Source organism: Cyprinodon tularosa, unplaced genomic scaffold (genome assembly GCF_016077235.1).
Source record: "Cyprinodon tularosa strain WSP-4 unplaced genomic scaffold, ASM1607723v1 ctg526, whole genome shotgun sequence".
NCBI classification, from domain to species: Eukaryota; Metazoa; Chordata; class Actinopteri; order Cyprinodontiformes; family Cyprinodontidae; genus Cyprinodon; species Cyprinodon tularosa.
The window spans coordinates 1,411,171-1,434,351 of NW_024039259.1; the positions used below are offsets into that span (position 1 = coordinate 1,411,171).

Below are 23,181 nucleotides of genomic sequence, written 5' to 3' on the forward strand. Positions count from 1 at the left end.
CACGGTGGAGCGCTCTGCTCTGCTCCGCGGGGACGGCGGTGCCCGTCCCGGGAGCAGAGCTGCAGGGGGCTGAGCGGCCACCCTGCTTATAGAGAGAGCATCGTCTGTTTTGGCTTTTTTTATTATCTGCACCCTCGGCTCGTGGCCTGGCTGTGACAGATTTATTTTTATTTTGACACCATTTTTTCTTTGAACAAGGGTGTGTGACTGTGCTTTTGGACATTCCGCTCGGGGCGCAACCGCGCAGACCTCCGGGGCGATGTCCTTCTCCTCGCAGACCGGCTCTGGGATGGGCAACGGTGGCGTGGGGTGCGCACAAACAAGCCAAAACGGTGGGCCTGCGCAACGGGGAACAGCAGGCTGCACCAACTGAGGAACTGGCGGCTGTCAGGCCGCCCTCTTTTTCTTCCTCGCCTCTGGGACCGAGCTCGCGGCGGCTGTGGGCGGCGGCGGCGTAGCGGTCGTGGAGGCAGGTTTCCCCTGCCAGCCGGCTCCGCGCTCCTTCCTCATCGGAGGGGGCGGACCTGGCGGTGGTGGCCGTCTTGGTACCTTAAAACGCGGCGGCTGGGAGGCTGCATGCGCAAAGGTTTTGCGTTGCACCGGAGGTGAAGGCGCAGGGGCTTTCCGAGGGAGACAAAGTTTGAGGGCCTCGTTGTCCTTTTTCTTTGCCTCACATCTTTGCTGCATTGTGGCCAATGCAGAGCCGAAGATGCCTTCAGGGACGATCGGCATATCCAGGATGTCATCCCGCTCCCTGTCGGTCAGGTTAGCGAGACTGAGCCATCGCGCTCGCTCCTGGACGACGAGGGTTGCCATCACCTTCCCTGTGGCCTGGACCGCGACACGTTGGATACGGAGAGACAGGTCCGCGATGACCGCCATCTCCTCCCACGCATCCGGGTCTTGCTCCTCTGCAGACGCGCCAAACAACTCCGCTTGGTAGGCAGTGAGGATGGAGAGGGCGCTGAGGGCTCTGGCCGAGAGGGCTGCTGCTTTGTATGCCTTTTCGGTCAGCGCAGACTGGAACCGTTCGGGCTTAGCTGGCAGCGTCGGGCGTCTGGGGGAAGCTGCAGACAGCTGGCTCACGCTGCCTGGGCAGAGGTGCGCAGCTACCGGGACTTCCACCGGAGGCATGGAGAGGAGGCCGTGGGCGTCCATCGCCTCGCAGTCGAGGGATGCTGCGCCCGAAATAGGGCTCCTGTTGCTGTATGGGCAGCTAGTCCATGTTTTGGGGAGCTCCGTCAGCAACTCGGGGAAGACAGGGAGAAGCTGCTTCACCGCATTTCGTGCCAGGGGAAGCCGTTTGCCTTCGTAGCGGGACCGGGTGGGCTCCGCTATTGCGACCGGCCAGGGAATCTCCAGCTTCTCGGGCAATCAGGATTGGCAGATTGAGATAGATGCTTCTATCAGGGCTGCAGGAGGCTGCATCCCATAGCGAGACACCGAGTGAATATTATGAAAAAGAACTGTAGGTTACATCAGACAGATTTAAAAACAGCGTAAAGCAGTTTGATTTTTACATGAGATAAAGAGTTAACACCACTGCACTAAAGTCCTGCTGCAAGTTTTACATTTAGCTCAGATAATGTGAAATGATATCTATAATTTTTTAGGTTTACTCCACGATTGGTTGGTATCAGCGGCTCAGTTGAACAAAAAGATGAATCTCTGTCTTGTCTAAAAAGCCTTTTAAGATAAATCCTGTAGCAACAAAACATAAAACTGATCAAAATGCAAACCTTTCATTTGAAGATATTTATTCAATAAAGGTTTTGTTTTCATTCAGCGTGCAAGTGGAGAGCTACTTTACTAGGCTGCAAAGTTGGCCCTATATGCACAATTCCTCCACAGTGCCTTTATGTAGGCATAAGGTGATTTTCCACACATTCATTGTTTGACATCTCTCCACCCACCTTTAGTCTTTGCTGCTTCAAAGCTCAAATTTAGATCTGAGCATCACCAGTTATTCTGGTGCTTTTTATAGATTTTGTTAAACTCTATATGTTCACGTTTGTGAGGACAGGAGAAAGAAAGACCTTTCCTAGGAATCCTCACAACCAGTTTGTCATGCAGAATGCATCTAAGGGATGTTTATAGATGATAGGGCAAGTTTCCCTCTGGTGACCAGTGACTTCACAGGTTTTTTAAGGGCACAGTATCCAGAGATTAAAGTATTCCGGCCACAGGGGGGTTTCCGGCTCGTAGCGATTGCCTGTGGGTAAAAAAAAAGGAGTGAAGGAGCACCCTGAAACTAACAGTGTTAGCCAAACAGAAGAAGAAGGGTGTGGGTCTTAGGAAAGTGTGAACCTTCTCCTCTTGCTCAAGTCACCAGATAGATTGTGATACAGTGCTATACGTAAGTTCTACACAGAAAGTCACCTTTTTTTGGTTTATGGCTCCATTCAACAAAGAGACGTGTTAAAAGTCAAATAATACGTAAATTAAACTTCGTGTTTGGAGAAAAGGACAATAGAGTGAACAGACTTGCATGGAGTGGGCAGAATGCGGTTCATGAACTTTGGCACGCTGTGCTCCAGGAAGCTTATTTACGCATCCAGAGGCAAAAAGGTTTTACGCAAACATGAATTAGACCCTGGTCATCAAGGCGCTGTTCGTGCGGTCGCACACACTACACGTTTGCCGGTAGTTACGCCAACAGCTGATTTACCAGCGTCAGTACCGGAGCATGTATGCGAGTTAAAAATAAGGATTTAGGCTTTCCTCACTGAACACGACCTCTCATTCACTCTAGATATAGAGGCAGTTTTGTCACCTTCGGGTCGTTTTTGGCATTGGATTTTCAAAAGTCTAATTGAGTCTGCAATCATTCATGCAATCTCTGATCCCATCCACTGTTCGGTTCGGTTCACGGTTTCGTGGTCACTGTTTTCGGTTCGGTTCGGTATATGTTGATTGTTAGCCTGACATGTTGGTCATGTTGCTGTTAGCATAAACAAAACGTGTTGCACAATGCTTGCATACTGTTGCACTTTTATCCACAACTTTCTTTCCGCCGTCATCGTAGGTCGCTCTAAATGCAAAGTGGTCCCATACAGCAGACCTATAAAGTGCTGCTGGCGCGTCTTCCAACTCCTGTTCTTTCCCACTCGCCATTCCGACACAATTCTCCACAACTGATTTTTTTCTGCTACACCCGGCTACGCTGCTTCGCTTCTTCTTCTTGTTTACTACTGGTGTTTGGCTTTGGTTGCAGTACCGCCACCTTCCGCTCTAGCGTGTAAACGCTTCGCCTATGAGAAAAAGGAGCAGCGCATGAACCGAACGAAACACACGCAAACCGAACTGAGACAGTCGAACCAAACGGTTCGGACGGTTTTCATAAACCGTTCCATCCCTAATAAATATATATATATATATATATATATATATATATATATATATATATATATATATAAGTTATTTAACTTTTTATTCCCAGGGCAGATGTGAGGTCTCTCCATTTGTTGAAAACTGCACCAATAATTGCTCTCATCGTATTCTGTCACCGATCAGACTCATATTTTGCCCTTTTCATCACAGTAGAGCGGTCATGCCCAAAGTCAGTCCACTAGAGCTAAAGTCCTGGAAGTTTTCAATGTTCCTCTGCTTTAATACACCTGATTCAGTCTGTTAATTAGCCATAAATGGAAACCAGCAGCACTGAAGCTATTAACTATTAACTTTTAAAAAACCTTTGCACCTGTGATGGAGTTGGAGAGGCGCATCTGGCCGGTCTTTATGATCCGTCTTGAAAATCAGTCGTCCGTGTGCTCTCGCTAATATGCCAGCGCTAGCAGAGACTCAGCGTGGGAGCAAGGTGAAGCAGACCGGGCAGCACGTCACACCAACAGACACCCCAAAAAATTCAACCTGAATCATTTCTCATTGTAAATGTAATTATGAGGGCTTGAGGCTGGAGATTAGCTTGGATATTTGTCAGCCTCCAAAAAACCCTGTAGTTGGATCAACTGCAAAGTTAAGGTCCTGAATTCATAGATGCTCATGTATACTAGGCAACCGTAATTTTGGAATAAGTTTATTTAATATAAAATATCCCCCCCATCTTTTTTCTTCTTAAGGAGGTGCAGATGTTTAAAGTGTAGTTTGTCATAAAGGACGCAAATGACTTGCTGTTATGCATCTGCCTCTTTTTTTTTTTAAATGAAACTGATTTTTTTCTCCCGCATCTCTCTACAGGGGACCCCAGAGTTTGTGGCTCTGTCTCAGTGTGTGCATTACTTTGAGTGGAAAACCTACGCTGCCTGCAGGAAAGACAAATTCAAGCCACACAAAGAGGTACGTTCTGGGAGTCCCAATCGGTGGTGGGCTCGTAGGTTTCTGAGTAAAAAGGAAACAGTCACCACATCCTCAGCAGAAACAAACAGTCAGATGATAGAAACTAGACCTTCCAATTCCATAAAGCACCGAGGTTTGCAGTGTGTAGCAGAGGCACTGTCACATGCTGTTACACTGGTAGGGTCTGAGAGGGGGTGTGAAATTAATTTAGGATGCTTTTCTGCAGATTATCTACTTCTTTTTAAAGCTGTTGTGAAAAGTCCAGTTTTTTCACATTGGATTATGTTAACAGTCTCTTTCTAAATGGTTTTTAATTGACCTCTTTCCTCTAATTCTCCACACCATACCCCATTATGACAATGTGGTAGAAAGAGTTGCTGAGACAGGTACAAATGATTAAACTTAGAGAGCTGAGATTTCACATATTTTAATAAAATATAACTTTGCCAAGAGGTGCATACTGTTTCCACTAATCATCCTGGAGGTATTTCTACATTTTTAGTCCCACCTGTGAAAAATTCAGCTGACATAATGGGGAAAGGCACATGCCTATCTATGTAAGGTCCCCCCCCGGTGACGTTGCCTGTCTAAATGTAAATCAGGGAAAGGATACAGAACCCTTTCTGGTGCTTTAAAGCAGTGTTTCCAAACCTGAGGTACTTGTACTCCTTGTGGCCTGCAAGTGCATTGCAGGCGATATATGAAAATATTTTATTTCTTAAGTTGTAAAATAAAGCTTTCTGAGGATCTAACTGAAAAATGAACCAAGCTTTTATCAACCAAAATGGAAGTTTTTCTTATGTGTTTGAGTTCACCTTCAGCTTCGACACACATCCAAACCAAGCAGAGGAACAGACTGGATGCAGAGAACTGCCTGTTATCAGCTGTTTTTCACATTGAGATATCAAAGCTCATCAAAGCAGCTCAGGTTTCTTGATGAAAACCAAGTAAAACTAATTAAGTCTGTCTGATTATAAATCTTGTTCTCCATTTTGTTTCCAGTTTATGAAGTTTAAATGTGATTATACTCAGAGAAGCTCCTGTTTTATAAATACAGGTTTATAATATAATTTAATTTATATTTATTTAAATTCCTTAATATCCTCCAGGCAGCATACTTATGTCAGTTTTATTTATTTGAGATAAATAAAATTATAAAAATGAAATGCTCAATTTAAAAGATTTCAGTTATTGTATGTTCCACTTTGGAACATACTAATGGTACGAAAAATGCCCAAAGGGGTACACAAGTCAAAATATGTTGGGGAAACGCTGCTTAAAGGTCCCAGTGAGCCCACTGGCCTCCATCTTTGGTAAAAAGGAGAAACTTGGAACCAGCAGGACTCATTTTTAGATTCAGGAAGGTGACCAAGAACCCCATGGTGTCTCTGTCGAAGCTCCAGTTGAGAACCTTCCAGAAGGACATCCACCTCTGGAGGAATTCATCAATTGGGCCTGTAAAGAAGAGTGGCTGGAAGAAGGTGATCATTGATAAAACAGCACATTCCAGCCTGAATGGAGTTTGCCAAAAGACTCTAAAACCATGAGAAAAAACATTTCTGTTCTGATGAGACAAAGATGGAACCCTTTGATGAGAATGCCAAACACCATGTTTGAAGGAAACCGGGCACAACTAAAGGAAGTTGCTTCACTACACTAAAGTATGGCAGTGGCAGCATTATACTATGGGAAAGATTCAGCAGCAGGAACTGATAGACTAGTTGGGATAGAGTGAAAAATTAATAGAGCGATGTAGAAAAACATCCTGAATGGAAATCTTCTTCTGACACGTTTCAGCAGTGGATCAGAACCGATCTGTGAATTTCCTGACTGAGGCAGCAGAATCAGTTCTGCAGAGGAGGAGAAATCAAACTGTTTAAAGAGTTCTGATAAGCTTATGGCATCTTAATCAAAACATTTAAGGCTGTAACTGATGCAAGAGGTGGATTAACAAAGTATTTATTAAAGCTGGGACTACTTCTTTTTAATCAGATTTTTATTATTTTTAGTGTTCTGCAATGCTTGTAGAATTTAAAGGGAGGTTATAAATTTTTTAACATTTACATTATGAATATTAAGTAATATATATAAGGTGTGGGTGACACATTTATGGTTTTGTAAAAGATTTAAAAACTGGGTTGAACTTTAGCAAAATGTAGGAACCCAAAAAAATGAGTTAACCTCGTATTATCTTGCCCTCATGTATTTTATTTGTTTTTTATCAGTATTCTTTAACATGACATGCAGCACAGGCCTGTTTCTGGGAAGTGGTGTATTAATGTTGCTGCTGTGTCCAGGTGCCCTGCTTCGTGTTCGACTCTGACGGCAAGAAGCACGACCTGAACCCTCTGATCAAAGTGAGCGATGGTTATCTGGTGGACGACGGCGACGAAAGCACTGACTTTTATATCAACGTCTGCCGAAGCCTCAGTGAGTTATGTTTATATGTGGTCTACTGCATTTCAGGGAAAAGAATTAGGAAACAAAATGATTGAAAAGAAAAATCTGTGATTTTATAAAATAATAGTGGGTCAGATGTTTTTCTGATCACTTTCTTAAATGTAACATTTGGATAATATAAGACTGGGTTCAAAACTTCACAATAGGCATAACTGATCACTTTAACCACATCCCCTGTTGTAAAAAACCTGGTAAAGGGCTGGTTATAGTCCTGCAGCAGTGAGCATGACGCAGACATTTTTGATTTATGCTCAATTTTGAAGCGTGGTCTGCGCTATGTTTATTCCATGCCACAATGCAAGAGGTACAATCATGAACTAGCTGGAAGGAAGCGGGGGGCAACTTTGTCCGACAACAGAGGGACATGAGGGTGAGAAAGAGCAGGGATCCAGGTGGAAAAAGGTTCCTAGCATTCTCACGCACCTCGATCTTCTAACTGGTCCAACTTCACGAGTTGTTTTCCGCAAATGCGGTATATGAAGTGTTGGCTGCTGGGCCGCGGGGTTGGCTGCTACTTCGATTGCGCAGACAACAAGAAAGAGCCGGGTGTGGGGAGGACGTTGCTTGTGAAACCTGTGCGTATCTGTTGGAAGCGATGCTCTGCTGAAAGAGCGTTCCAGGCGACTGGTTGTTGCAGACAGCGAGCTGATTGGTTTATTCAGAAAAATAAGCCGATAAGTTTACTCTCTGATAGTCACCTAGTTACCACTCACTGTACACTGTAGCTGACCAAAATCCTGGATGATTTTCAAATTCCCCTCCGACATTTTTTTAGATATCAAAAGTAGGACATGTCCGGGAAAAGGAGGACGTCTGGTCACCCTACCATATCAACAATATCATATCAGTGAGTGAGTGCTTGTTGCTATGATGCGTCTTTGCTCAGCAGCTTTGCTTGTTGTAAACCAGCCAATCAGAGCACAGCTCATCTAAATATTAATGATGATACCATAACAGGAAGAAAACCTGTGGTTTCATTCTAGGGCTTTTAACCAGGCTGGCATTAGGGCACATAGAACAGCAAATATGCCATTGTCAGCCCAACCAATGTTACACACCCTATTCAGAGACCTTAAGGACCAGCACCAAATTAGCCTCGTGAGACCATCCTGACCTCGCGAGCTTTCAAGGTTTCATTCGCAGATCAGTCTGGAGACTCTCCGTTAAAGAAAATTTTGAGCCATTCACCAAACGAACGTCCAATCAGCGTTGGCTTTGAGGCGGTTTGAGGTGTGACGCAACGAGAAAGTGCGACAGTTCAGTCTAAACAACATGGCGGCTTCAGCCGATGAAACTAGTGTTAGCGTGGCTATCGAGCAAGTTTTATCGGAATTACAGAGTATTTCTTCACTGAAAGAAGAGCAAAACACTGCTCTGGAGGCTTTTCTCAGAGGAAAAGATGTTTTTGCTCTTCTCCCGACTGGTTTCTGCAAGAGTAGCCTGGCTTGTGGTTGTGTTTTCGTCGTCGCTCTGTTAGTACGTCATATGCTTCGTTGATCTGATTGGTTTATTTGGCCCGTCTATCACCAACATAGGCCAACCAGCTAACCAGTATTTTCACCCCTTCCCAAAATTACTTCAACGGAAGTTTCTAGATGGATATGCCGAGCAAATCCATCTGGCGGAGTCAGGTTAGCACCAAATACCATATAGAATCATTCTATGACCCCTTTAAAGGGCTTGTACAGATTTATATATTGAGTAAGTTTTTTCTTTTTTTTAAGAGTCAACATTTTAAACTCTGTGAAACCTACAATAAACTTAAAAACTGGGTTTAATTTAGTTTATTTCACACGACCAATGTCACACTCTTAACTATCAGGAAAAAACATACAAACAAGCAAAAAAACTGAAAACAAAAGCTGCTTCATCCACCATACTCGAAACATAATTAATATCCCACTTACTTAAAAAGAGAGCTATACTTTTTATCAGCTTAAAAATCTGAAATACAATATTTTGTTTTGATGGGAGAAATCTGTCATTTAAATTTTTGAGACATTGATAAACATATTTATAGATTTTTTTTATCACTAAACAGAAGTTTAGTTAAATTCTTTTATTTTTTTCCCGTATTTCTTTTCTGAGTATCGCATATTTATATATGTCATACTTGTTTTTTTTTCTTCTTCTTCTTCTTCTTTTTTTTTTTTTTTTTTTTTACTATCAAATAATATTACACTAATAGTTTAATACTTTATCCCCTTAAAGGAATAGTACACCCAAAACATGATTAGCCTTCATTTTCCACTCACCCCCATCCTGAACAACACTCTGGAGTACTTTTTTGATATCTCAAATGCATCTGGAGATCTGGGAGGCTTCTTGCTGTCTGCTGACATTCAAATAATGGAGGTCTATGGTGCCCGAGACAGAAAGGTCCATAAAAGTCCACAAAAAACGTGTCAATATTCCTCCATACTGCTCGTCCAATGTATTCCAAGTGTCCTGAGTGGGTAGCGTCCATAATTTACTCGAAACAAAGTCATTTAGAATGTTTTTAGAGCATAAACAGGAGTGTATAGGATTTCCTAAAAGCGCGTTCACGAGTCTACGGAAACCGCGGCAGACCAAACCAGATGAAAGTGCGCATTCAGCGTCTGCTCTGCCGATAATGCAAGCGTAGAAGAAGAAATGTGCTGTTTACCTGTGCAAAGAAAGAAACAACGAAAGAAAAATGTCTGAGGACTTCAGTGTTGAGGAAGAGCATGAGTTCTTTGCCGAGCTGAATGCGCACTTTCATCTGGTTTGGTCTGCCGCGGTTTCCGTAGACACGTGAACTCGCAGGCGTGCGCGTTTAGGAAATCCTGTACACTACTGTTTATGCTCTAAAAACATTCTAAATGACTTCGTTTCGAGTAAATTCTGGATGCTACCCACTCAGGACACTTGGAATACATTGGACGAGCAGTATGGAGGAATATTGACACGTTTTTTGTGGACTTTTATGGACCTTTCTGTCTCGGGCACAATAGACCTCCATTATTTGAATGTCAGCAGAAAGGCAAGAAGCCTCCCAGATCTCCAGATGCATTTGAGATATCAAAAAAGTACTCCAGAGTGTTGTTCAGCATGGGGGTGAGTAGAAAATGAAGGCTAATCATGTTTTGGGTGTACTATTCCTTTAAGGAAAATAATCAACCCTTCTGAACTCCTTTTAATCAATGTGAGAATAATCAGTGTTACAAACAAGGCTGGTGGGACTTTTAGTACTAGTGTAAATGATGAGTTTATCAGCTGCTTTTCAAAGTGAGCTGATCACATCGATGACCTCTGATATATCTGACCCTCACCTCTGTGCTCTCCTCCAGACTCTCTATCTACATCCTGTCCAGAGGACTCTGCAGCCTGCCTCATCACCAAAGATGGCTCTTTCAGCATGGGCGCCCCCACCAGGCCGCTGGAGGCGGTGTCCAGTGACAGGTGACCTTTTTTGTCCATGCAAAACCTCAATGCATTAAGTTCTGCTGTTTGTTAAAACTAACAATGAAAGTATTTTCCATGGATTGACTACAATTCCTGTTGTCTTATCTCCCGTCCAGTTTGAGGTTACGGTATGAATTAAGTGCCGACTCGACGCCTCCAGAGAGATGTGGACAACACCGGCCCACCGTCACCATCACTTTCATCTGTCCATCAAACAGACATTTGGTTTGTCAGACCACTAAACCTTCTAACTTATCAGCTGTTAATCTGGTTTTCACATTTCTAGATGATTCCTAATTCTTCTTTCTCATTTCAGGGCAGCACCCCTAAGATGGTTGCAGAGTCGAACTGCCGGTATGAGGTGGAGTGGGTGACTGAATATGCCTGTCACAGAGACTACCTGGAGAGTCATAGCTGCAAACTGACCAGTGAACAGCATGACGTCTCCATCGACCTCACACCTCTCACTCTGAGCTGTAAGTGGTTCCACCTCTGAACCAGCGCACTTTTACTTTGTTATAGACCAATCCAACTGTTGTTTAATACATCCAAAAATCTTTCATGTAAAACCAAAATATATAATTATCCGTAAAACATTAAAAAGTGTAAATCACATCCATCATGGTGATTCGATTCAGTATCGATTTCCTGACCCAACAATTCGATTATTTTCGATACTCAAGAATACACCACGATTCGATTAATTGGTAAATTTTTTTTTTTTTTTTTTTTTTTTTTTTTACACCTTACAGGCTAAACAAAGTTTCAAGTTTGAAATAAATCAATGAAAGCTGTAATATCATTATGCATTTTCTTTAGAAACAACAGCAAATAACAGAAGTAGAAAAGTTGCATCAAAAAATACTGCAAAAATACTGCACAATATCAGTGTAATGAGTTCAATGCAATACCTCGGCTCCAGAGAAACTGTCCAACATATTTTTTTAGAATATAATAAATATACTCAGGAAAGAGAGATGTTGCGTAGAGAGTTAGACAGGAATAAAAATAAACTAGATATAAGGGAATTGTTTCAAAGGTCATCTGGGGATGTAGTTTTTGGTAGTATTTTTAATTTTCTAAGAAGAACGGGTATTTTAGGGAGAATATAATAGTTTGTCTGGTCCATGCTCCATTCTGGAAGGTGGCGGTAATGCACCTATAAGTTGTTTGCCAACCGCCATTAAAAAAAAGAAGAAGAAGGCGGCTCCAGAGTGTCGACGTCACCGCCGCCTTGAGAGACGCTCCGCTGCACCTCTCCCAGATTGTAGCTGACCGCAAACAGTGCAGCAGACAGGAGGCCGGCTTGTTTTGTTTTCATGACCGAAATTGCAGAAAACAACTCGTGAAGTTTGACCCGCTAGAAGAGCGAGGTTCGCGAGAACGCTGGGACCCTTTTTCCAGCTGGATCTCAGCTCTTTTTGGCCCTCATGTCCCTCCGTCGTCGGACTAAACTCGCCCCCACTTCCTCACCTCCTCGGCCGTATCTAGACCCACAGCGTGTAGCACAGACCACGCTTCAATATTTAGCATAATTTTAAAATGTCTGTGTCAAGCTTACTGCAACACACTGCTATAAGGGTATAACCAGGATGCACGGTAGGAGGGCAAAATAGGTTTAGCGCCACTGCAGCACGGGAGGGAGATTTACGCCCAGGAGCAAATGGATAAAAATAGACCGGAGGGAAAAAAACATGAATCGATTCTCTTGCGGACGTGTCGATGCATCGAATCGTCGGCTGTTGGATCGATGCATCGATACAAAACCATTATTATTTACACCCCTAGCTTTCACACACACATTCACACTTCACACATAAAAACTCAAGAAACACATAAAATATTTTAAAGCAGGGTTCCAGCGGGTCCTTAAAAAGTCTTAAAAGGCATTGAATTCTTTAAAATAAAACTAAGGCCTTAAAATGTCTTAAATCAGTCTTTCGTAGGTCCTAATTTTTAAAACATCATAAATAGGATTATTTTTCTTACGATTCATTTTTGTAACTGACAGTTGTTTTGTTTTTTTATTAAAGAAAAAATAATGGCTCGCCATCATTGGTTCCGTCCCGATAGCAGAACCAATTAAAGCGTTGTTGCGGCCGGGACATTTGGGAGATACGCCATTAACTTTTTGTCTAGAAAATATGAGCAAGTGTAAATGTAACTAAAATTAAATTATTAATATGAAAACTAAAAGTGTAAAAGACATAAAAAGATGATTAAAGGAAAAAAGATTTTCCCTATTTATCATCAAATCTTACCTCCCAAACTTGATTTTTTTATTTTTTTATTTATCTAAGAACAAATTGACAGGATTCCCAGGATTTTGCACTTGTAAGCAAATAAATATTGAATATGTTAGCATTTCCAGACTCCGTCTTTTCTTTTTGTCAGTATCATTAAAGCTACAGTGTGTAATAATTACAGGGATATACAGTCAGAAATGTAATATATTATACATAACTATGTTATTTATCATCATCTACAAGCTCAGCCTCTTAACCTTAATATTTGCGTTGCCTTAGAATTCGTTATTTATAATTACATAGGAGCGGGTCTCGCAGCCATGGAGGCAGACATTTTTGCGCTACGGCAGCGCAGACCCAACAAACTAGTGATTGCGAGATCGCCAAAACGTCACAACGATGTAGAAAAAATAACGGGTATATTTATTATCTTAAGTCTACATGAAATCTATACCCTACACAGACTAATGAAATACTATCTGTAAAATTATCTATGTAAACAAACCTCATCGTAACGCTCGCCGTACTGTTGGGGGGGAGAAGCGGTCGGGGGGAGATGTTCATGTTACTGCAGTCTGCAGTCTGACCGCTAGATGTCGCTAAAAGTTACACACTGTAGCTTTAACTAACAAAAACAAACTTAAGTTTTCTTGTTGGCTTTAAATGTCAGATTAACATAGAGCTCATCTATCCATGCCTTCAAATTCTGGATGTTTAACCCTTTAAAGCCCTAAGAATAAAACAAAACAGAAAATTACTTTTTTTTTTGTTTGAAGTCCTTATTTGGCCTTTTAACAAAATATGTAAAAAGAAAAAACAGAAATACATTTTTGATATTAATAATTTATTACTATGCGATAAGTCAAGATTATTTTTTGTGTAGTCTTCTACCCTCTGTTATCAGGTATATCTGATTGTGTACAATAGGATTTTGAGCAAAGTTTTTACCATTAAATTATGCAAAAGGTGTCAGACTCAAAACATTTCAGAAACCGTATGTATTAAATATGATACATTTGGCATTACAGGGTTAAGTCTGGAAACTATTTAACTTTGACTCAGAATATGGAGAATAAGGAACCTTGCTGTTGATGAATTTACTGACTAAAAATGGTTTGAACTTTAATGCATGTGATGAACTTGACATGTAATACCAAAAAAAAAATGATTGAAATGATGAGAAACTATTAAATTTAGAACAAATAAGACCAAATTAATTACAATTAAAAGTAACATGAAATACACCACTGACAAGAAACTAAGTAGTATTTCAATAATGGTATAAGTCCAAATATTAAAGTGTTCATGTGAATCATGAATCATTTGATTATGGAGTTTAATATGAGATGATCATGTCTGGCTGAACCTTTAAATGCTGCTCGTTTTGTGTTTTAAGCTTTAGACAGACCCTACGTCTTCCAGTCTTCATCCAGCGAAGACCCTGAGAACTACATCTATTACCTGAACGTTTGTGGGAAGATTCCCACACAGGAATGTGGGGACGACCCTTTTATCTCGTCCTGCCAGGTGAAGAGCTCTGCAGACACCCACAAAGTGGCCGGGAGATTTCAGAACCAGACGTTACGGTAATATTTGTCTCTTGTGTCCCATTGTCTGGACTGTTTACACTAGAACTAAACCAAAGATCTATCATTTTCTACATCAGGGGTTTTCAACCTTTCTCAGTCTCAGATTCTCCTGATTCACAACAATTAAGAGCTCTTTTCTAGATCAGAAATATAGAAATGTATTTTTGTACCTTTAATAATAGGTTTTAAGCTGTTATTACTGCAAATTAAAATGTCTAGTATGAAACCCAAAGTTAAAAACACTTATTTGCAGAGCCAGAGATTTGGGTTTGCATAAGAACAAAAAGGTGTTTGAGACGATTAACATGTCCTTAGAACCGCTATGTCCATGGGATGGTAAAAGGTAGTAAATAAACTAAAATTTAAGGCAATTAGAAAGCATTAAAACATCTTTTTTTAATGACTGCCTTGGTTAGCATTATTTTTTCTACCATTTAAGTTATTACAGAATTTAACCTAGTTTACATTATGGGGTGTACAATTTCAGCAGAGGTCTCCGGTCTGCTGATCAAATGATTCTAGGCATGCCCAGATCCCGGTATAAACAGTTTTTACAGCAGTTAAACTGTGGAACAGCCTGCCCCATCAGTCTGTGGGTTCTCACAGATCCGCCCCTTTTTAAGTCCAGATTAAAGACTTTTTTTTTTTTTTTTTAATACTTACAACACGCTGTTAAATGCTTAGGATTTATGTATTTTTTACAATGTTTTAATCTTTCACTGAAGCACTTTGGTCTTCCTGGTGTTGTTGTAAAGGGCTATACAAATAAACTTTGATTGATTTTTGTAATTTTTTCTAGGGATGCACGATATTGGGATTTTGGCCGATATCCAATATGCTGATATTTTAAAACTCATGTAGCCGATAACCGATATCGATACCGATGTTAAAGCTGGACAAAAATAAGTATTCATTGAAAAAAGCAGTTTTGTTATCTATTTCTGACACTTTGAAAAATAATATACTCAAATATATTTTCATATGCTGATATCAAATAGATTTTTAAAAACGCGGTATCGATCTATTTTACTTTCAAAATCTTGTGAAATTTCATCATTCTGTTACAAACTCTCGTGATATTTTGTAAATTCTTGTGAGATTTTGTTAGTAAAATAGATCGATACTGCGTCAATATATCAACATATAAAAATATGGCAAAATTTTGTGAATTTTCTGGGGATTTCGTAGCATAACGATGACATATAGCAATATTTCATTAGTAAAAGAGATTGATATGGTGTTTTTAAATGGCAATATATCAGCATATGAAGATATTGTGATATTTTAATGTATCAATATTTTTTCCCTCGTCTTTAGAAGTTTTTAAGTCTGTAAAAAAGAAGTTTTTGAGGAAGAAGTAGTATTTTTATTTTTTTTTTAGACTTTAGAAACTCAGAAGCTGATCAAATATCGGGTTAAATATCGGTGGGGTGGCCGATGTCCGATATTCAGTTTTAAGGCCGATACAGGCCGATACCGATAAGGGGCCGATTATATCGTGCATCCCTATTTTTTTCATGTGAGAAGGACCTGAGATGATAGTGAGGTAAAGACATCTGTCATCGTTCAAAAACGAAACCTGACTGTGGTCCTACTGAACAGCGTTAAGCCCCCACATACAGACATGTCAGTAAACATCTGCATGGAGCCCAAGCCGGCTGACACAGTGCTCAGAGCGGCCATTCCCAACTATAATTCATTTATTACTTTTTTCTAAAGTCTAAAGGCAAACTTGTTGGACGGAGCCATGCCATTCTGGGAAATGAAGAGATTTGTTATGGGAAATCAAGAAACTTGCAGCTTGATGATTAGTCCAGCAGCGTGGGTGTGGATAACTCCATAATTAGATACTCCCAATTAAAGCTGAAATGTTTCACCACAGTTGCAGCTCAGTCATGTTAGCATCAAGAAACATTGTGAAAGAATTATATGTGGTTCATTTTTTTTGTTATGCATTTCTGTTTGTATTGTTTTATCACACAGCCCTTTGAGATTTTCTTGGATTTAGAGTTCTTTAGAAATAAAGATAATATTAATAAATCTGCACTTACTCACATGAGTAGCCAACTCTCTGTTAAACTTCCTTTTCTGCTGTCGTTTGCTCCTCTGCAGGTATTCAGATGGAGACCTCAGTCTGATTTATCCCGGTGGAGATAAATGCTCCTCTGGCTTCCAGAGAATGACCATCATTAACTTCCAGTGTAACAAAACAGCCTGTGAGAAAAACATTTATTTCCAAGTTCCTGTTAAATCATTTCATTTGTTAAGCACTTACTTGTTTTTAAACTTTTGATTTTACCTTTATCATTAAGGCATGCAGTTATACTGTTTAAAGGAGAAAAATACAAACCAATCCAATTTCTTTTGCCTTATGCTTAATAAGGGAATCATCTTAAATAAATTTTAGTTTAAGGTGTTTTATATGACAAATTGGCGAATATGACTTCTTAGAAGTAAATATTTAATTGATAAAAATGTTTAATGAGGTGAATTAAGTTAATTTCCTTGGTCTTCTGCAGCAAACAATGGTCATGGGACTCCAGTTTTTGCCGGGGAGACAGATTGTACGTATTATTTTAACTGGGATACAGCGTTTGCTTGTGTCAAAGAGAAGGAGGATCTGCTTTGTCAGGTCAGAGATGGCAGCAAACACTACGACCTCTCCCGCCTTACCAAGTACCCCGGTGAGTTTCTTTTCATACCTTTTTGAAAAGGCCCACCTCACTTAGGCATTCTGGGGAATTTTTTCTGCCAAATTAATAGTACAGATAATTTTTTGAAATAATGTGTTTCTTCCCATGTTTAAATGTTTCTTTTTAATAAATATTCTCAATTTTGCATAAAACAAACCAAAAAAAACTTCTTTTAAAGTGTCTAAAAATGTAAGGGATAATTTCAGACCTGATCTATTGTGTCGAGGGAAAGTATCTGTGTCCATAGAGGATCAGTTGCATTTTTGCTGCCTCTCTGCGCATATAGCAGCTGATTTCTGTGTTTCTTCCAAGACATCTAACTGGCTAAACGTTATAGTAAATTATTAATATGAAAAAAATCTGACATTTAGCATAACAACTATTAACTTCGATCTGAAACAAAACATTTTACAAAGCAGTTTTTTTGGCATCATTCATAATTTCTTTAAAAATTTGCTGTATAAAAAAAAAAAATCCCCTTTCTCTGCGTTTTTTTGCTTTGCTTCAGAGTCAAATGACAGCGACAACTGGGAGGCGGTGGGTGAGCGAGCTACAAAATCAGACATGCGCTACTACCTGAACATCTGCCACAAAGTGCTGAAGCGAGGAGGAGCCGCTAACTGTCCAGAAGACGCTTCCTTCTGTGCTGTGGGTAAGAAATCCACTTTTCTGATGAACCATAAACCTACCAACATGTAATCTACTCAGTATACATGTTGATTTATGCTTATTTATTTTACCTGTTTTTTATTTTTCCCTGTTTTTAGATAAGAATAATAAGAGCATCAGCTTGGGCAGCTTCCTCTCTCCTCCTCAGATGACCAAACAGGGGAATGACATCAGACTGCTGTATACTGACGGGACGACCTGTGAAAACAAGAAGACTAGGACCCAAACTATTGTGACCCTCAAGTGCAAACCAGGTAACCTGACTCTGCCAGATGGATTTGCTCCGCATATCCATCTGGAAACCTTCCGTTGAAGTAATTTTGGGAAGGGGCGAAAATACTGGTTAGCTGATTGGCCTATGTTGTTGAGAGAAGGGTCAAATAAACCAATCAGATCAACGAAGCATATGACGTACTAACAGCCAGGCTACTCTTGCCGAAACCAGTCAGGAGAAGAGCAAAAACATCTTTTCCTCTAAGAAAAGCCTCCAGAGCAGTGTTTTGCTCTTCTTTCAGTGAAGAAATACTCAGTAATTCCGATAAAACTTGCTCGATAGCCACGCTAACGCTAGTTTCATCGGCTGAAGCCGCCATGTTCTTTTGACTGAACTGTCGCGCTTCTCGTTGCGTCACACCTCAACCCGCCTCAAAGCCGACGCTGATTGGACGTTCGTTTGGTGAATGGCTCCAAATTTTCTTTTTTAACGGAGAGTCTCCAGACTGATCTGCGAGTGAAACTTTGAAAGCTCGCGAGATCAGGATGGTCTCACGAGGCTGCAAACCAGGTAAAGTGGGCAAAGATTGACCTCACTAAACACTTTGCTGATGATGTGAAAAAGAGATGAGAATGAATAAAGAATAAATCTGATTTTAGTTGATTTCAAAAATGACATGACCCGTATCATCTTTCTGTTTTTAAAAAAATCTATTCTTACAGGACATCTTGAGAGTCCTCCGATACTTCGCAGCGTTTCCTCTGATGAATGCCTTTATGAGTTGGAGTGGTACACGGCTGCTGCCTGCATCCTCTCAAAGACAAAAGGAGACGACTGCAAGGTGGAAGACCCCCAGGCTGGTAAGGGTTAAACACAAGTCTCCTATATTTAAAGCCTAATGTTGCTCAATTTGTGCAATAACTTTACTTTTGTCTCTTTTTGGATTTATCAATCAATTCATTGGATCCAAAAATGATGTAAAAGACATTTTTGCCATTTAGGTTTTTTTTATAAAATAAGTTGGCCTCTTTATTCTTTAACCAGATAGTTTTAGGCTACTAGAACTGTCCATGAGTTTCAGGCCAAATCTGATTTCTACATTTCTTTGGGCAAACATTAGGCTTCAATGCACATTTTAGAAGACATTAATTAATAAAGCCTCGTGATCTAATAAGAATTTAAAATGGAATGACCCATCAAAGCAAACTCAAATCTATAGTTAAAATATAAGAAATTGAAGTTTTAGAACAACATGTTCTAAATGTTATTCATTTTAAAACCAAACCTTCTGATTTTCAGGGGAAAAGTTTTTTGTCACTCACTTTTTCAAAGTCACAGTTAATGTACAGTTTTAAAAACACATCCCTGTAGTAGTAGATGTCATGATGTAAGAATGTAGCCCCAATTTTTTACATTATAAGTTTTTTTTTTAATAGTTTTTTTGTAATTGTTTTTGGCATTATACACCTTGTCCAGGAACAACAGTTGAAAACTGTTAGCTAATTCTGACACATTTACAGAAATGTTTAATTAATGTGTACTGTCCCTGACAATTAAACAAATAAATAAAAATAAGTTATGTGTATACAAAAACTGTGCTTAGTATTTCCAGTGTGTGTCATCTGTGAGAGAACCTAAACCAGTGTATCACAGGGGTGGATGTTTGAACCTACTGTTGATCTTTTCTGGCTTTAGCGTCCCTCAAATCCTGGCTTATCACTGCCCCCTGGTGGAGGAGGCAGTGATGACACTTTCTGTTAGCTTTTTCAGAGCTATAGTTTCAGGTTTTTCGATGCAGTCTGTGAAGCTTAGCAATTTTATTACATTAATTTTCAGTTTTTTTTTTAAAAGGCTGGGAAAAATGTGTCTAATGTTTATTTTTAAAGATTTATGTTTCAATTTGTCTAACTATTATAACATCCTCACCTATTCAGCCAGGCCAACAATTCCCTTTAACGACCCCCTTTCAGAGACATAGACAGGTATGGGGTATTGCAGGCTACAAAAAAAGAAGCCAAATGACCCCCATTCCAAAGAGGTGTATGGAAGTAATTCTGTGTCGCTGGGATTTGAATTAAAAATGCCACTGACATTTAAATGTTGTATGTTTGTACTTACTGTTTCAGTGTTAAAATATATTCAGAACACATTTTTGACCTAAAAAAAATTGTCATTATTTCTACACAGTTGAAATTTAATTTGTTATTTTCTCTTCAAGCTAAAAATTCACATTACTATTTCAAAGTGATTACATTTTCAATACTTATTTTTCAGTTCAATTTTTCAGTGTTAAAAAAATCTGCATATAAAAAAATTCAACCTTTCAAAATTCAAACTTAATATTTTCAGCCTCCTGAGATTCAACTGGCTCTATTTCGCTGTTTTAAATTCGGCGTCTAAATTCAGTGTAAAAAGGGAAGGGTTACTTCAGGTCACAGACATTAGCAATGGATTGTGGCGTCCAACACCCAGCCAATCCCGTTACGTTTTCTTAGTCACGTGACGTGACGCTTGTGGCGCTCATACTGAAGGAAAACCAGCATCACGGACCCGGTCATGCAAGCTAACGCTAACTCAACGGTGAGTTTATTATTTTCATTTTTCTGTAGTTGAGTTAGCGTTAGCTTGCATGACCGGCTCCGTGATGTTGGGTTTCCTTCAGTATGAGCGCCACAAGCGTCACATCCAGTGTTGTGCCTGAACGCGTTCATTGAACGAAAGTTCCTGAACTCGTTCATATTTTGGGCGAACGTGAACTGAACGTACTGTATTACTGCCAGATGAACGTTATTGTGAACTCGTTCATTCTGGTGTCTGTGAACGGCAAGCTCTCTCAGTTCAGCTCCGTTCAATAGGTTGCCAGATTTCTATAGAGTCCTCCAGGTGAAACCCCAGCTAAATAACACCGTAAACAGGCCTTAATATGTAGCGGGAAAAACACCCAATCTGGCAACACCAGCTACCAGTGTCGTAGCCTACAGCCGCGTGCGTCATCAAAACAAAATGCAGTGTAGAAGCCGCAGCAGCATGGAGGCGACCGTGGAGGCGACAAAGCAGCAGTATGATCACTTAAAACAGTTTTATGACCAGGTGGTCGGTGAGGATGATGGCAACATCTTACATTTCTCTGCAAACTTTGCCCGCCGGCTTTCAGTAAAAAAATCCGCACTTAAACCTGCCTGGTATAATTTTCCAGGATTCCAGTATTCCTTTTTAGTATGTATTGAAATGGAATTTCAAATGGAAAAAAAAATTAAACATTTGCACCTTAAAGACTACTTTCCTGTTTTTCTTTTAATAATTCCTCATAAAAAAGACCATTCAAGCAGCACATTTTTCCTGATGTTTTTGAGAATATACTGTAGGGGTGAAAGCTGCAGCTGCTACTAGTGTGAAGTGAATGGACAGCAACAAAGCGTTAAAGGGATAGTTCGGTATTCTTGACATGAATCTGTATGACATCCCCATCACCAGTGGCATGCAATCACACTGACTTACCCCTGGCAGCATCCTGTGAGCAGAGTTATCGTCCAGTTTTGGTCAAGCCGAAAGTAGTCCGGCAGGTTTTTAGGAACAGCGAAATAAAACTTTTCTCTTCCCAAAACATTATGTGTTCAAAAGAGCGATATTTTTGCATCCCAAAAACATTGTAGTGGAAAAAGTCACACGTCGTTATCAATTGGTCCTATTTTCTCTCTGTTCGTATCAGTGCGCGCCGTCATTCAGACAGCGAGAACCTGACAACAGCCATGTCTCCCTCCGCCTAGCTGGGCGGAGGGAGACATGGCTGTTGTTGAGCTAGCTGTCTGAATGACGGCGCGCACTGATACGAACAGAGAGAAAATAGGACCAATTGATAACGACGTGTGACTTTTTCCACTACAATGTTTTTGGGATGCAAAAATATCGCTCTTTTGAACACATAATGTTTTGGGAAGAGAAAAGTTTTATTTCGCTGTTCCTAAAAACCTGCCGGACTACTTTCGGCTTGACCAAAACTGGACGATAACTCTGCTCACAGGACGCTGCCAGGGGTAAGTCAGTGTGATGGGGATGCCATACAGATTCATGTCAAAAATACCGAACTATCCCTTTAAAGCAACAATGGGGAAATGCTGTCCCCTCAATGCTAATGTAAACCCTGGTTGGATAAGGATTCAAAACTGGATATGAAGATGAAATCTGACTCACAGTTTCAGAGTTACAACTGATAAAATAATTGCTGTCTGTGGTTCTACAGTAGGCTATGGTGTAATTGAGCAATATATGAAAAAAAAAGAACTATGAACTAGTTCATTTTTTGGAACTGTGAACTTAGTTCAAAATTTTGAATTTTGAACAAGATCACGTAGAAAAAGAACTTTCCCAACACTGGTCATGTCACGTGACTAAGAAAATGTAACGGGATTGGCTGGGTGTTGGACGCCACAATCCATTGCTAATGTCTGTGACCTGAAGTAACCCCTTCCCTTTTTACACTGAATTTAGACACCAAATTTTAGACAGTGAAATAGAGCCAGTTGAATCTCAGGAGGCTGAAAATATTGAGTTAGAATTTTGAAAGGTTGAATTTTTTTATATGCAGATTTTTTTAACACTGAAAAATAAGTATTGAAAATGTAATTACCTTAAAATAGTAATGTGAATTTTTAGCTTGAAGAGAAAATAAATTAAATTTCAACTGTGTAGAAATAATGACATTTTTTTTAGGTCAAAAATGTGTTCTGAATATATTTTAACACTGAAACAGTAAGTACAAACATACAACATTTAAATTTCAGTGGCATTTTTTATTCAAATCCCAGCGACACAGATTTACTTCCATGAAGACGGACCTGTTTGTTCCTTCCTATTTGCATGTTGTTGGGCCACTTTATAAATCCTCAAACTTAACACTATTTCTGAGATTTTGAATAGAAAAAGCCTTCTGGATGGGGGGCGAAACGTCTTCAAACTTGAAAACAAAGTTGCGTGGATTCTTTTTTACTTTTTTTAGGAATATATTTGACCTGGATGACTGAGAATCTTCACCAGCATAATTTAACATTTGTTTGTTCCTCAGCCCACTGTTTAATATTCATGTTTGGCTTTCTATTCATTTATTCACTTCTTCTAGATTTGTATTTAAGGTCTCACTTCTGCCTGCTTAAAATTTAAATATCCCACATTTAATAGAATGTTTATGTGTATAATATAAGATATAAGGCATATATTAATGTAGATCTCTGTAGTCTGTAGAAAGGTTTGGACCTGGTGTTTTGGAGGCAGCAGTTTTTTTTGTTGCAGACTAGAAAATTCCTGATCTGGTTTTGGTTAACCAGATAACTCTTCAATTTTGTTAATTATTGGTTGGGAATCTCTTCTCCATCACTGACACATGTTCCTCTACAGGATTCTCCTTTGATTTGTCACCTCTAACCAAACCTGAAGGCAGCTTTTACAATGTGACCAACGGTGGTTACGACTACTTCATCAATGTTTGTGGTCTGGTCAAAGCCGCCGGGTGTCCTGAGAATGCCGGAGCATGCCAAGTGGAAAAGAGGTAAGCCACAGCCTCCAGATGTTTGCACTTATTCCAAACATCCATG

The 23,181-nt window shown here is 40.0% G+C and overlaps 1 protein-coding gene across 1 annotated transcript in view; it reads left to right on the forward strand.

The window, feature by feature from the left end:
- LOC119795888 (cation-independent mannose-6-phosphate receptor-like) overlaps positions 1 to 23,181 on the forward strand; it is a gene marked incomplete at its 3' end in the record, with an annotated part of 66,724 nt that overhangs the window by 19,072 nt on the left and 24,471 nt on the right. Inside the window, exons 4-15 of the mRNA XM_038304125.1 lie at positions 4,198 to 4,296; positions 6,594 to 6,726; positions 10,068 to 10,179; positions 10,299 to 10,407; positions 10,499 to 10,658; positions 13,825 to 14,014; positions 16,130 to 16,233; positions 16,537 to 16,701; positions 17,219 to 17,362; positions 17,478 to 17,633; positions 18,316 to 18,453; positions 22,985 to 23,135. Coding sequence (XP_038160053.1) covers positions 4,198 to 4,296; positions 6,594 to 6,726; positions 10,068 to 10,179; positions 10,299 to 10,407; positions 10,499 to 10,658; positions 13,825 to 14,014; positions 16,130 to 16,233; positions 16,537 to 16,701; positions 17,219 to 17,362; positions 17,478 to 17,633; positions 18,316 to 18,453; positions 22,985 to 23,135 — 1,661 coding nt within the window. The remainder of the gene's footprint in view (positions 1 to 4,197; positions 4,297 to 6,593; positions 6,727 to 10,067; positions 10,180 to 10,298; positions 10,408 to 10,498; positions 10,659 to 13,824; positions 14,015 to 16,129; positions 16,234 to 16,536; positions 16,702 to 17,218; positions 17,363 to 17,477; positions 17,634 to 18,315; positions 18,454 to 22,984; positions 23,136 to 23,181) is intronic.